Here is a 14,388-nt window from a genome sequence, read left to right as displayed (position 1 = left end):
ACTAATGAATGCTAAGAGCTCTGATCATGGGCTCATTCAATACACTCTAGATGGATAGTACATATTTTCCTAGATTGGATTATTGGAACAGCTACTATTGAGGAGGATTAAAATCCTCCTTCTTAGTAGTGTTTGGTTTAAATTGCCATTGTTGCACATGCATTAGCCTCAGCTAGAGATGGGTCTGAAATGAACACCCTTAAATGTTGGAAAAGTTCAGATCAGGATCTGAACTTTGTGCTCTAGGCCCATCTCTGCACAAAGCCAACAAAATATACATCTTTTCTGATAGTGAAATTTTGAAAATGACGTCTACACCATGTCTACTACATCGGGGCCAGTTTAATATAGAGACCAATACCGCCAGAGGCTGAACATTCTCTGCATGTTCTGAGCACCCTAGACCCCCAGTAAAGTCAGTGGCATTTGAAGATGCTCAGCGCCTTGCAGAACTGAGTTCTTAATGGCAGGACAATGGAAAAAGTTGAGAAGAGCAAACTAAAGATCCATTGGGTGGTGAACTGAAGCCATCTCGGGAACCCTGCAAACTGATGATGTGTGAATAGGAGCTCCTGTCTTTTTCACATGCCTTGGAGAATGATAAAGTAATGGAAAGCAGAGCTCACTGAGATGGACACTAATTCTTTGCCTGTTCTTGCATTGACAGAAATAGTGCAAAGGCACTAAGGTCCCATTAAACTCAAGTATCAGGGGGTAGCCGTGTTAGACTGTATCCACAAAAACAACAAGGAGTCCGGGACTCCTTGTTGTTTTTGTCCCATTAAACTGTTAGTCACCCCAAATCTCTTTGTGTGTTTGTCTGTAAGGATTATAGTATTCAACTAACCCTGTGTATCTTGTGGGCACTTGAGCGTTCTGCTTCCATTCACACAAGGCTTTTTAACACATGGGACATTATTGCCTTCTCCGTACTACAGTATTATTGATCAGCTTCTTTGACTCAATTGTGGGAAGCAATTTAAGTCTTGTTACTAGAAGGTGAAGAAGTAATGAGGGCAGATGAGGATCCTTCTGGCAATGCTGTTTTTAGTTGCTTAGTAGTATTGGGTGAAACTTACCTAGATGCATGGGAAAGCCCCCAGAAGAACCTCTACATCATTCAAGGTCCTTTGTGGAGGGCTGTGCAGATGACAATGGGTCAACCGGCCATACAGGGGAGCCTCTGTACCTCCATGCACAACACAACAAGGTACCGTACAGCACAGTTAGCTGTGGGTTTCAAATACTCTACCCTGTTAATGTTCCAAATGATCTTCCAGATTACCTTTTGCCATTTTCTTCTGTAGTGCCGAACAACATTCTTGGTAATGATTCCATTGTGGCTGTGTATTCTGAAGACTGTACACTAGACAATGACCTGTTATGATGTCTATAATCAAGCACTGCTAAAATATTGCTAACACTAGCTAGAAAACATGAAGAACAGGAAGATTCTTAAAAGCAATTTATCCTGTCTTTTTTGTGTGGTCTCCTTAGCACTGAGATTTACAAGTATCTGCCCTAATGGCACTACACAAGGAGTGCATGACCCACATCGTATCTAATTTTTAAAAACTTTAGGCACACAAATGCACAGTCGTTTTGCCTGAATGACTAGTTATGCATGGTTACATGCATTTTTGCACCAAATGCATGCTACTTGGGCATGCAATTTTCATATGTAATTTTGTTAACAATACATGCAAAATAAATGCAAGATTATTGCACTGATTCATTGATGTCAATGGAATTATACAAGATTAAAACTGTTGTAAGGGAGAGGGGAATCAGGCCCCATGGTTATTTGCAACCTAAACATTTTGCATATTGGACCCTAAATATACAGCTCTTTGGCACAGCCCCCTGCAAGGTCTAAAATCATATTGGTGATTTGGCAGGACATGGGAAAACCGTCCAGTGCTTTAAACAGAAGCATATTTCCTGAAATGCAGGGGATATTGTGGTTTGAAGATCTTGTAAATCTCTGTCCCTAGTGTGGGAAAAGCATCTTGTTTATTTAGGGATGGATTCTACTACCATTCAAGTCAATGGACAAACTCTCTTTAACTGTGCAAGATCAAGCCTTTTTAACAGCAGAATAACTTGCCTTAAAGGCTTCATGCTCCTGTTTGTCTGAGAACAATCTGACTCTTATTGAAAGCACAGAGTTAGAATTTTTCTTGAACCAAAGAGCAATGGAATGTTTTATAATATTTTTGCTAGAGTGTCTGCTTTATATTTTCAGAGACTACCTTTAAAAGTCAAGATTTTTCTCTCCTATTTCTAATCTAAGAATAACTGGGGTGCTTCCTTATGCAGAAAGAAATCCTAGTTTTAGTGGGTATCTCTGTCAGGAAGTGCAGGAAATAATTCTCAGGGAAACCTGTTTTCCCAGATAGGAGGCTATTTGTCATTGATTGATTATCTCTTATCTCAAACCACCTTTATTTTCAAATAAGAGCAACACCCTTCATGCTTGAATCTGGAGAAGTTAGAACCACAGACAGAGTGGGCTTTGTTGAAGGAACAGTGGGGTAGAATCATTGCTGGTCTCAAATATTTGTCACCAGATCTAGGAAACTTCTCTGAGGGAGAGGAGATGGCTGCCTTGGCAAATGTTTCAGTTTCTTTGTTTCATCAAGCTGAAGGACCCCAAATCTGGCCCAGCATCTGGTATGTTTTAATTATCCTGATTCCAGCAAGGCAGCTGGCATATTTTAATGACTTGCTGTATAAAGAGTGTTTGTGACTGAGCCAATATGTGCAGAACAGAAGAGGGCTCCCTCTGCTTGTTTGATAAGGCACTCTCCTCGCTTCGCAAGTTTCTTAAGGCAGCAGCCTTGAAGTTTTCCACTGTGATCCTCCCTCTCTTTAAACTTTGTGGAAATTCACAGTCCACATGGAAAAAATGGGGGGAGGGGATTGTTATCTATTTGGATTGTGTTTAACACATTGTGGGCACTAGTGGACATAATACACAGGAGTGGTGGGGAGGTGCTAAGCACGTTGTATCAATTCTTTCACTAGTTATTGAATTCCCATGACAAGATGTGTACTATTTTTTAATGCAGTAGCACCTAATTGATACATCCAGCCCAAGTTCCAGGTTACAAACCCCAGTGCAGTTCTCATCTCATTCTGCCTACTTTCCCACCTTTGCTTTTGTTTTGTAAAGTCAATACGTGCCTGGGGAAATAGCTGGCAGCATCTGGAAATGACACATTCAATTACATGAACCAACTCCTTCAAATTGATAGCAAACCAGTGACGTCTGAAAAGCCCTACATAATATAACAAAACCCATGGTGTCTTCATGCTTTCATTTCTCTGAAAAACCATTTCATGCCTTATCTGTTGTGAGCATGAGATGTGCCAATGAACTCCAATTTAGTCCGTGCAGTTTCATTGAAATTATTGTAATGAGCCTATCCCACATGGATTAAAGGGGTTTTTGGCATGTAGTATCTCATTAAATCAATATTAATTGTGTTAATTCCATTTTACTCTAAAAACAAGTTGAGTGTGTCAGTTTTACCCATCGCAATAAAGCGGGAAGAGGTGGAAATTGTGTTTATGAGCAGTGTGCTAGACGCATACATTTCAATGGGTAAAGAAAAATGACTGTTTTCAAAGAATTGTCTTTTCATTGTAAATGCAGTGATTAAAATAAAGTTTGGTATTTCTGTAGTGTCTTTCATCCGAGGATCTAAGCAATTATATCTTGCAGCACCCTTTCAGGGTAGGTTGTTAGTATTGTCATGCCAATTTCACGAGTGGGGAAGTGAAATAATTTACCCAACATTATATAGCAAATCACTGGAAAAGCTAGGAGCAGATGCCAGGAGTCCTGAGTTTCATTTCCCCCTTTCCACTGAACTACTTTGTTAATTTTCTCTCTTCTCACATTCATCATGGTGGCATTTAAATATCTTTCCAAATGATACAAAATGTAATGCTGCAAATACAAACAGTAATGCTGCTAAAGAACCAGAATACAAACATAACCCAAACTACTTCGGAGGTAGCATGGTCTAGTAAATAGCAGCACTGAACTGGAAATCAGGACCTGCTGGTTCTGTTCCTGGCTCTGCCACTGACCTTTTATGTGACCTTGAGCAAGTCACTTTGCCCTTCCCTTTCTCTGTTTTGTCTATTTAGATTGTAAGATTTGGGACAGGGACTGCCCTTATTTATGTATACGTATAGCACCTAGCACAACTGGAGCCCTCATCTCAATTGGTGTCTCCGGGTGCTACTGTAATACAAATAATTAATAATCAGACAAAAGCCAGAACAATCTAGTGCTTGAAAATGTCAAGCGCTATGTACATAATCCAAAACGGATTCAAGACAGTGAGTCTTTCCATTGGCTTGAATGGGCTTTGAATCAAACCACAAATGAAAGCAGGGTACTTTTTAAAAATTTCCTCTCTAAAGAAACTTGTTCTTAAAAAGAAAATCCCTAAGATTAGCAATGTGTAAAACAGTTAATGCCTCAAGGTATTTTGCTCCCAAAGACTAGATTTGCTGTAATTACTGCTAATAAAGAAATGTGTTAGTACAACAAGTAGGAATAGCAAAACTTTTTTTTAATTAACTTCATGGTGAACGGGTTTCATTGAAGGAAATCTCTGTTACGGATTCATATTTTCTGCATTTCTCCTCCTTTATTTGTGTAAGGTATTTGTGTGAAAATGTAATCTTGGTTCCCTAAAAATTTCATCTTCTGTTTAGTTCTCACCTGAAATCTTCCCTCCTGCAACCTGTGCTCATCCCTACAAGTGCCATACAAGTTGCTACAACCTGAAGAAACAAAGATGCTGCTTTCCTGCAATTACCATTGGGAATACAAAAGATAGAACTGTGTTTAAATTTCACCTCTTTGCAAGTTTTTCATTAAAATTCAACAGCTCTTCAAAATGTTGGCTATTACTAGTATCCACTGAAAGTATTTATTTCAGGGATACCTTGAATGTCTTTCATAGGGTTTCTTTAATACTGTGTTGCATACTGCACATGAGGTTTGATAACCCAGAGGTTTGCTTGCTATGGTCCATTAGTGCCAAGGCTGCATGAAATGGGGAATGGTCTTGTGGTCAAGGCATTAGACCGGGGTTCAGGAGATGTGAGTTGAAATCCTGCGTCTGCCACAGGCTTCCTGTATGACCATAGGCAAATCCTGTGGGATTGGATTTTCAAGTGCTCAGCATCCCCAGTTAGGGGCAGATTTTCAGGACAGCTCAGCTCCCATTTAGGCATCTAAATAAGGACAGGGTTTTTTTTTTGGGTGCTCAACACCCAGAACATTGTGACACGTATGACTAGATTTTCAAAAGAATTCAGTGTGAATTGTGCTGAGCTCTTTTGAAAATCTGTTCACTTTCCGAAATGCCTAAACTGGGAGGTGAATTCTTCTGAAAACTTGGCTGCAGTTATGGATCTCGAGACTTTCTGAAAATTCCACCCTCTGCTCCCTATATGTAAAATGTGGGTGGTGCTGATCTCTTCTCTTCACCCCTTTCTTGATTTTAAACTCTCTGAAGTATGGACTCTTTCTTACTGTGTATAATACATATTGCAATGGAGCCTGTATCTTGGCTGGGTCCTTTAGGTGCTAATACAAATAAGAATGCCCTTTAATGGGCCCTGCAAATGCTGCATTGCACCTGTAAATTGTGTGCCTTTCTGCAAAGTTGAGATCAATTTGGAGATGGGGTGGCCTGCACGTCTCATCAATTAGAGGAGGCCTGAAGACAGTGTTATTTAATCACTGTGTTTGAGATTAACATGCTGATGCTTCCAATTCACCTTAACTTTGGGAACACCTGGGATGACTCTTTTCTACAGTACATCAAATATACTGGATAGTAGTAACCAGCGTAACAACTACAGCTGGAAGTTCGAAGATTTCCTAATGGAGAGTAGATTGAAAGAGGAGGACAGATGTCTGAGGCAACTTTACCTCAATTATAAAATGCTGCTGCTAAAACAAACATCTTGGAAGCTAGTCAAGAGCAAACAGTCTTGTCATTTGGTGATCTTGGCTTCAAATACATCTTCAGTCCCAGTTGGGCAACGGATAAAAGGGTGAGAAGCTTAAAGGACAGAGAGATCAGAGGAGATCAGAGAGGATCCCCAAAGGAAGGTATTCTAATGTGTTAGCAGCACCCAAGGAAACGTCTGTAGTTTCATTTCCAGTTGGATGACATTTTGAAGTTATTTAGGGCTTCCAACTCTCAGAACCTAAAATACTCAGAGGGTAGGGGTGGCTAACTGAATCAGACCCTTAGAAATTAGGGTAGGTATCTTAGTGAGGAACATGTAGATAGCTTTTATTTAGTAAATTGGTGTATTTTCTTGCACTCCTTCATAGTTCCTTAATTGCTATTAATGAAGACAAGCTAGTCTGCTAAATATATTTTATATGCATTATATTGGTGCATGTTTGGGGCTAGCGCATGGGATGGGTGCTTATTGATACCTTTACAGATCGAAAAGAGAGCTAAGATTTTTCATAGCCACTTGGGGGATCACATTTACTTAAATGGGAATTGGTCATCCAGTCCTTTTGACAGCTTTAAAAATCACACCATAAATAGATGGTATCTTCGTGCACAGAACTTTTTCTTAGGTGATCTGGGCTCAAAACCCACTGGGAGCAGATTGTGAAAGAGTGTGTGTGGGTGTGTATTAGTCTTATCCGAGTCATTGGTGAACATCACCAAACCCCGTGCCAGTCTGGTAGCATTTGTAGTCTCTGCTGAAGTGGAACCCAGCCCTGGGACAAGATCAGATGAGAGATTGTCTTTAGTCCTGTTTCAGCAATGGAGATGGGAGGGCTGGAGCTGGTGACTGTCCCACATCTTCATTTAGAGACGAGAAAAGGCATGGCTCTCTCTGCCAAGAGCCCACATCTCTGGAATGCTCTTCCCCTTTGTCTATGCTGGAGTCCTCCTTGTGACGAATGATCACATGGATGATCTTCCACCCCTCTGCGTCTCCTTGTGTCAGGCTCTCGAAGGAGGTCAGGAGAAGACTCTAAAAGGCAGGGCATTCTAGGCTGTGGGATCTGGCTCTGGTACTGTTTCCCAGACAGCTGGCTATCCCACTGTAAAATCCAAGTGGAGGCAAGCCACTGGAGCTCTGTTGTGAGGTTCACGAGGCAAGGTCAACTTCCAGCCGGTGGGTAGTCTCAGTTATCCCACTGCGCTCTCTCTCTCTCTCTCTCTCCCTCACACACACACACACACACACACACACACTTACACTTTTTTGCCGGGAACATAGCCTTAGATACCACACAATACCACATTTGGAGATGTGCTGGAGAGAAAGCTGATCGATAGACCAGAGGCACTCCTACACCGTGGTAATGGAGCGTATGTAATGATCTAAGATATCCCACAGTCAGGATGACAGTGAAGGGGATACCAAGAATTACACACATTGAATCTATTTCCCCATGTTAAGTATTTTCACACCTCTTGTCAAACTGTCTGTAATGGGCTATCTTGATTATCACTACAAACGTTTTTTCTCTTAATTAATTAGCCTCTTAGAGTTGGTAGGACAACTCCCACCTTTTCATGTTCTCTGTATGTGTGCATATATATATCTCCTTACTATATGTTCCATTCTATGCATCCGATGAAGTGGGCTGTAGCCCACGAAAGCTTATGCTCAAATAAATTTATTAGTCTCTAAGGTGCCACAAGTACTCCTGTTCTTTTTTCAAGAATACTAAGCTGTTTAAAAGTGTCTTGTTTCCAAAGTGCACTAATGTAAACCATCCAGTTTTATAAGTGACTGTAGGGCAGGTGAAGGTGCTGAACTGACAGCCACACTGAATGATAGCCTCTCTTTGTCCCCCTGACAGAGCACTGCCAGGAGCAGAGTATTCTCAGCTTGCCCATCCTGCCCTGACAGTATGCATCTTCTAGAGGGCCTGGCTGTATGCATCTTCTGTAGATGGGTGGAGAATTCAGTCTCATGTCCACGTACATTTAGTTCTTGATTCTTCGGCTGAGACTAGATGCCAATTGTGGTGGTGTTTTTTTATGATGAGGGGACTAAAGTGAAACCACCAAACAGCCTTCAGATTGGTTTGGTTTCAGACCAGCAGCCTCACAACCCAGAACTCCATAGCCTTTCAATTGTCCCCTGAGCCATCCAGTTGAATCAGGTATTTAAATACCTACCAGTTGACCTGGTGGAGATTATTTTTACTGATGAATGTGTTCTCATCCAGTCAGTCCCAATGTTATTGAACTCAAATGCTGTGCTTGTGTTTCAAATTATCTTAACAAGCCAATAACATTACCCAGAGATGCCAATGTCTTAAAATAAAAATCTCAATAAAAATGACATTTAAGCCCTGGAAAGTAATTACTTTCAAAGTGCAGTCGATTTTGAAATTAATGAATCATAAAACTCCTCGCTAAGCTTAGCCCTCCTTCAACTCTTCACTTCAAAAATATAAATTCTTTTAAAGAAAAGTAAAAATGCAAGTGTCTGAGCATTTTTTTTTGGAAATGCCAGGCTGTCATCCTCAGGGAGCTAAGAAATCAATGGCTCATGTAGAAAAAGAGCAGAAACTAGATCATGTCTGAGTGGTCCAGATTTTCAGAAATGCTCCCACACAATTGCAAGCCTAATGATTTTCATGCAAATGGAATGTTTTTGGCATTCACAAATAGTCATTTGTGTCCAACTGGTGATTTATGCATTCAGATAAACAAGTTTGCTGTGCAATTACCTTAGCGCTATATGTACAGTAGAGACTTATTTGGGGGTACTTATTTCACAGTCACTTGTAAAAATGTGCCCCCTATATTTTGTTTCTAATGTGCCTGTGATGGGTTGGATCACAGAAACCCCCTTGGGAACTGCCAACTGATGTGCCAAGACTACTTATGAGTTTACCCTGCATAAGCTTTATACAGGGTAAAATGGATTTATTTGGGTTTAGACCCCATTGGGAGTTGGGCATCTGAGTGTTAAAGACAGGAACACTTCTGTTAGCTGCTTTCAGGTAAACCTGCAGCTTTGGGGCACGTGGTTCAGACCCTGGGTCTTTGTTGGAGCAGACGGGAGTGTCTGGCTCAGCAAGACAGGGTGTTGGAGTCCTGAGCTGGCAGAGAAAGCAGGAGCAGAGGTAGTCTGGGCACATTGGGTGGCAGCTCCCAGGGGGTTTCTGTGATCCTACCCGTCACACTTACTTCCTCATGAAAGTTTCTGAAACGTCACGTAATCGCTCCTCCTTCACCTGAAGAGCTTGCTCACAAAACTCCCCTGTTAGCCACTCCTGTTCACTAGCTCCTGTGCTGCTGGGCTGCTCCTTCTACCCCCTCTTCCCCCACCGCCCCTGAGAATGATGTCAGCTGTTCCCTCTTCCCCCACAGAGACACTCCCTTTGGGCCTGAGGGAAGAGGGAAATGCTCTGGCTGTATCCTGCAGCATCCTTAATTGGTTGCTCTTCCCCAGTAGGTGGGGCAAGTGAGGAAAGCAGCCAATCAGAAGGATTTTTTTCCAAGGCAGGGCTGAAATTCACACAAGGGCGGTAGCATCTTGCACCATAGTGAGACCGGCACCAGATCTGGCCAAAGGCACGTGACTCATGATGCAATTGGGAGAGTTGGCAATGCTGGTTAGGGAACGCAGTGCATGTAAAACCACTGGAAAAGTCACATGTGCACTATCCAACCATAGTTTGAATTTTATGTATTAAACATAAGTCCCAACGTAACATTTAGGCTACTTGTCTGCAGAATGTAACTTAAAAGACAACATTCATTCATCCCCTCTGACACATTTCTCTGCCTGATGAACAGATATTGACCACAATAGAAGTGTTATGGAAGCAGAAAGCGACAGCAAACTATGCACAGAGAATTACCTCATGCCGAAAGGCCCCTCAGTCTGAGGCCCTCCAGGAACGAGTGGACCAAGAACTGAGTTTAATTTCACTTCATGAGGGAATTGGGGGGGTGGAGCAATTTATACTCCCAGGTTGAGACCTTATACGTCAAGTGTCAGATCAAAGCAAATGGATACAGCTGGGTTGGAACCCCTTGGAGAAGGGAGGTATATTTGTACTGGAAATGGTGACAGACTCTGTAACTGTATCAGCACTGCCCATGTGCCACTGAGATAAGTGATTACTGCAAGGGGCGGGGGGAGATGCAGACTGTTATATATGTATTTGAGTCAAATTGGGGAGATCCACGGAATATCATTGCAAGCCTATAAATCACTGTTCCAAAGGGCAGGGAAATTACAGCACCCAATCCATTGAAAGGATTCAACGCTTGCGAGTGCTGCCTTGTGAGCACCTCTCAGGGCTGCCCAGAGGGGGGGGGCAAGTGGGGCAATTTGCCCCGGGCCCCGCGGGGGCCCCCACGAGAATATAGTAGTCTATAATATTGCAACTTTTTTTTATGGAAGGGGCCCTCGAAATTGCTTTGCCCCAGGCCCCCTGAATCCTCTGGGCAGCGCTGGCATCTCTTGTGCAGCACCCCTTTCCCCGCGGTGCCCGTTTGCGTTGCAATAAACTAATCAGTTTCCCAGGGTGACAAGTTAACAGCTGCATTGTCTTCTGCTGTCCGCCCCAATTAACTAACAAGAGCGGAGGGGGGTTCTGCTCCTTCCTGGACAAATGCTTCTCCCATTATATGGCTCTAGTAACCTGGCTGTGCACTGGGAAATTCGCATGGGGCGGAGGAGTCAGGATGCTTCCCATCCCAAGTCACAAGATGGCTACAGACAGAACCTCTTTGAGCCACTGCTGCATCCTCAGGTCCACAGAAGCTTAGTTGCTTCTATGGCTGCAGAGTGTCCCTTTGAGGGAGGACAGAGGTACTGGCCCTTCCCCTGCGTGGGTTCTAGACTGGGACAAGAAATAGCACTGCACCTTTTCTCTGTGCACAAGCAGGTCTGCACATCCAGCACGGGTTCCCGAAGACTTGGCTGGGGCATAAGAACCACACCGGTTGCACAAGCATCAGGGCAATTGCAGAAGGCTGTGAAGAGAGCAAAGAATGAGGAATCCACAAATGTATCTAGAGAGGCTATTATACCCATTCAGATAACTGCCAGTCAGATGGCTGCATGGGTTGGAGAGGGAAGTCAAAAGAAAAAGTTTCTTGGCAATTGAAGTAACACCCAGAAATTACTGTTTTTACACACAGCAACCAGGTACTTGGAGACCCAATATGGATATACCCAGCTCATCAAACAGATATACATTTCCTGGGTACATTCAGTAATTTAGAAAAGAAAATGTGGAGAAAGACTCTAGTTAATCAGAATAATGTAACTTTTTCCATTTTTATTTTAAATAGGTCATTACGTTATTTCAGAATTTCAGCATATGACTAGCATAAACCAACCAGCCTCTTTTTTCCCCCCATAATCCAGTCATGAAGCTTCCATTGAACCTATCTTAGAGCAATATATTTCACTGGGAACTTTCCATTCCTGGTATTACATTTGGGCCTCCCCTCAGCATTCACAGGGATGAATTTTCTGCAAGCCAGTGTCACACCTTGAGATGCGCAAAGTGAGCTCTATCTAGAAATTGCCATAACCAGAATCTGAGATGGAAGGGCCACAGTGTAATTATGTGGACTCTTCTGTGAGCATTTGCCCCATCACTTAGATGGAAATTGCTGAGAATGATCATACATTCCATTTATGTCCAGTGGGAGAAGGCGGCCTAGAGAGTGGAGAATAGGGTGACCAGATAGCAAGTGTAAAAAATCAGGATAGAGGCTGAGGTGTAATAGGTGACTATAAGACAAAGCCCCGAATATTGGGACTGTTCCTATAAAATTGGGACATCTGGTCACTCTAGGTGAAAGGAGCAAGATTCCTGGGGGCCAGTTTCTACAGATGCTTTTGCCCCCAAGTCGTTGGCACTTTATCACAGAACTCTGCGCCTTTCTTTTCAGGTGTACGAAAGAGGAACCAACGTGGACCAGTTTGTGACCCGTTTCCTATTGAAGGAGACTGCCAACCAGATCCAGTCTCTGCTGAGCTCTGTGGAGAGTGCTGTTGATGCCATTGATGAGCAAACCAATCAGATCAGGTTGGTAGTATCTTCTTGTCTTCTGCATTCTGCACCCTACTGCTGCTCTAATAGACTAATCTGTTTTGTTTGTTAATCAGCCTTTTTTACTACCATGGTGCTGCTGGGGAATGTTTATGTATTCTGTGTCTTGAACTGGTGTAGCCACCTTTCTCAAATGCTGTTTACTTCATAAAAAGAGCAGGAGTACTTGTGGCACCTTAGAGACTAACAAATTTATTAGAGCATAAGCTTTCGTGGACTACAGCCCTATGCATCCGAAGAAGTGGGCTGTAGCCCACGAAAGCTTATGCTCTAATAAATTTGTTAGTCTCTAAGGTGCCACAAGTACTCCTGTTCTTTTTGCGGATACAGACTAACACGGCTGCTACTCTGAAACCTGTTTACTTCATAGTGTATCATGGAACAAGCAGACAAGTGAAACTAGAAGCTCAAACTAGAAGTAGGAAACAAAGTTTTAATTTTGATAAGTTGGAAATATGCTTCAAAGAGTGAAAATTGTGACGTTCAGCCCTACACAGAGGGCCAGCACCAGGAGGCCAGACACCACTTCAGACCTCAGGGCGATCCATCCCAGTGTGCTAGGGAGAACAGCACGTCTTCCTCTCCATAGCTGGCCAGTGCTCGGGGCATGCCCTCACCGTCTCACTCCATCTCTTTCAAGGTAGCTTGTGTCCCAGCGTGTGAGACAGGTCCCGAGCTTAGGAAAGCAAGGAGATTGCAGTGAATAGGCCCCTGTACTGCAGGGAAGAATGAAGGAAGAGGGATCTGTGATTCCTCCCCACCCACACAAGGGCCTGCCAAATTCTGGCCATTGGGATTGCATGCAAGCACTGAGCTGTGCAAGGTAGCTTCTTTTGGTGTTGTTGGACTGTGCACATTGGCTTGGAAACTTAGAGCTACTGCTGAGGACTGCACTGCAGGCATTAATCTTCCATAAGAAAAGAAATAGCATTCAAGCAGCTGCTAGCACAGAATTGAATGGCGCTTGCAAATAAATGTAATAAAAATGCAGGTCATGGCTGAGACCTCATCTACCTTGACAGCATCCCTGGCCGTCTGTTTATAAATAAGTCATGATTTTTAAAAAGATCTCAGGAGCTGCTACCCGCCATGTTGCTGAACCCAACGCTCTTGGTAACTTTACTCTTTGCGAGGAGGCATCAGGAAATAAATCAGAGGGCAGACGGCCGTACAGCCAATAGATAGTTGATGCAAGCAGGCAAACAAAAGTGCTTTCACTCAAAGCTTCTACTTTATTTAGTCTCCAGCACTTACACATGTCCACCACAGGTTAGCAGAGCACCCCAGATCACCCCCAGATTCATATTTACCCAGGGTCTTGAGGAGGTCTCGAGTGGATAACCATAGACTTCCAGTGGCCAGCCTTCTGTTTGCAGGGGAACTTGAGAGGGGTCCAAGTGTTCAAAGGTCCACCAAGCTCAGATTTCTTCCTTTCTTTATATCCAATTTGTTAGTATTACATAGCTTACTCATCAAAAAAACTGCTGAGTAGAAGTCAAGTTCAGGATGGAGATTTCCAGCCTGTAGTTTTCCAGTGTGTCCGGCAGGGGGTTTCCATCAGTTTAACCAGCTGTGTTTCACATAGCTTAGTTAACTATTGTCAAACTTTCCATCTTGCAAAACCACATGCTTCAGAAAAACAACTCAAGTCAGGAGGGCAGAGGGTCGTGTTTACTCCTCAAGGTCACTCCTTCCCCCTCCCCTCCTGGTCTGTTAGTTGTGCTAAGGTTTCAGAAAGGCCTCCTTTTAGCTGCTTTCAGCAGTAAGCATAACAACTGGTATTCCAGCCAGGGCCAGCTCCAGGGTTTTGGCCGCCCAAGCGGCGGCAATTTGGCGGGAGGTCCTTTGCTCCGAGCGGGAGTGAGGGACCGTCCGCCGAATTGCCGCCGAATACCTGGACATGCCGCCCCTGTCCGGAGCGGCCGCCCCAAGCACCTGCTTGCCAGGCTGGTGCCTGGAGCCGGCCCTGATTCCAGCTGTGGGCAATGGTTCACGCATGTTACTGGGCTTTGGGCTATCGAAAATCTGCCCCTACAGAGCCCCAAACTCAACCTCATCCTACCTTCCTCTCTGCTTTCCTGCCCCCTTGCAAATATTGAATCGTCATCCGTTTTGGAAAGTTTTGGATTTAAGACTACTTCCAACTGCTCTAAAACTTAATGATCTGTAATTTCTGGGCGTGCTGACCTGACTATTCTTGACTCAATTCAGCATGTTTCACCAACCCTCACTTAAAAATAGAAATTTCTTCAGCCGCTCATGTGCATTGTTAGATAATC

General features: G+C 43.3%; 1 protein-coding gene across 2 annotated transcripts in view; it reads left to right on the top strand.

Moving 5' to 3' along the window:
• Positions 1 to 14,388, top strand: part of NECAB2 (N-terminal EF-hand calcium binding protein 2) — a 310,418-nt gene that overhangs the window by 229,562 nt on the left and 66,468 nt on the right. For both annotated transcript variants that reach the window (XM_026652793.2, XM_026652792.2), the window contains exon 6: positions 11,949 to 12,085. In XM_026652793.2, coding sequence (XP_026508578.1) covers positions 11,949 to 12,085 — 137 coding nt within the window. The remainder of the gene's footprint in view (positions 1 to 11,948; positions 12,086 to 14,388) is intronic.

This window comes from Terrapene carolina, unplaced genomic scaffold (assembly GCF_002925995.2).
Source record: "Terrapene carolina triunguis isolate 2854851 unplaced genomic scaffold, T_m_triunguis-2.0 Scaffold130, whole genome shotgun sequence".
Classification (NCBI taxonomy): Eukaryota; Metazoa; Chordata; order Testudines; family Emydidae; genus Terrapene; species Terrapene triunguis.
The sequence above is the reverse complement of the archived record's forward strand: the minus strand, read 5'-3'. Positions and strand labels throughout refer to the sequence as shown.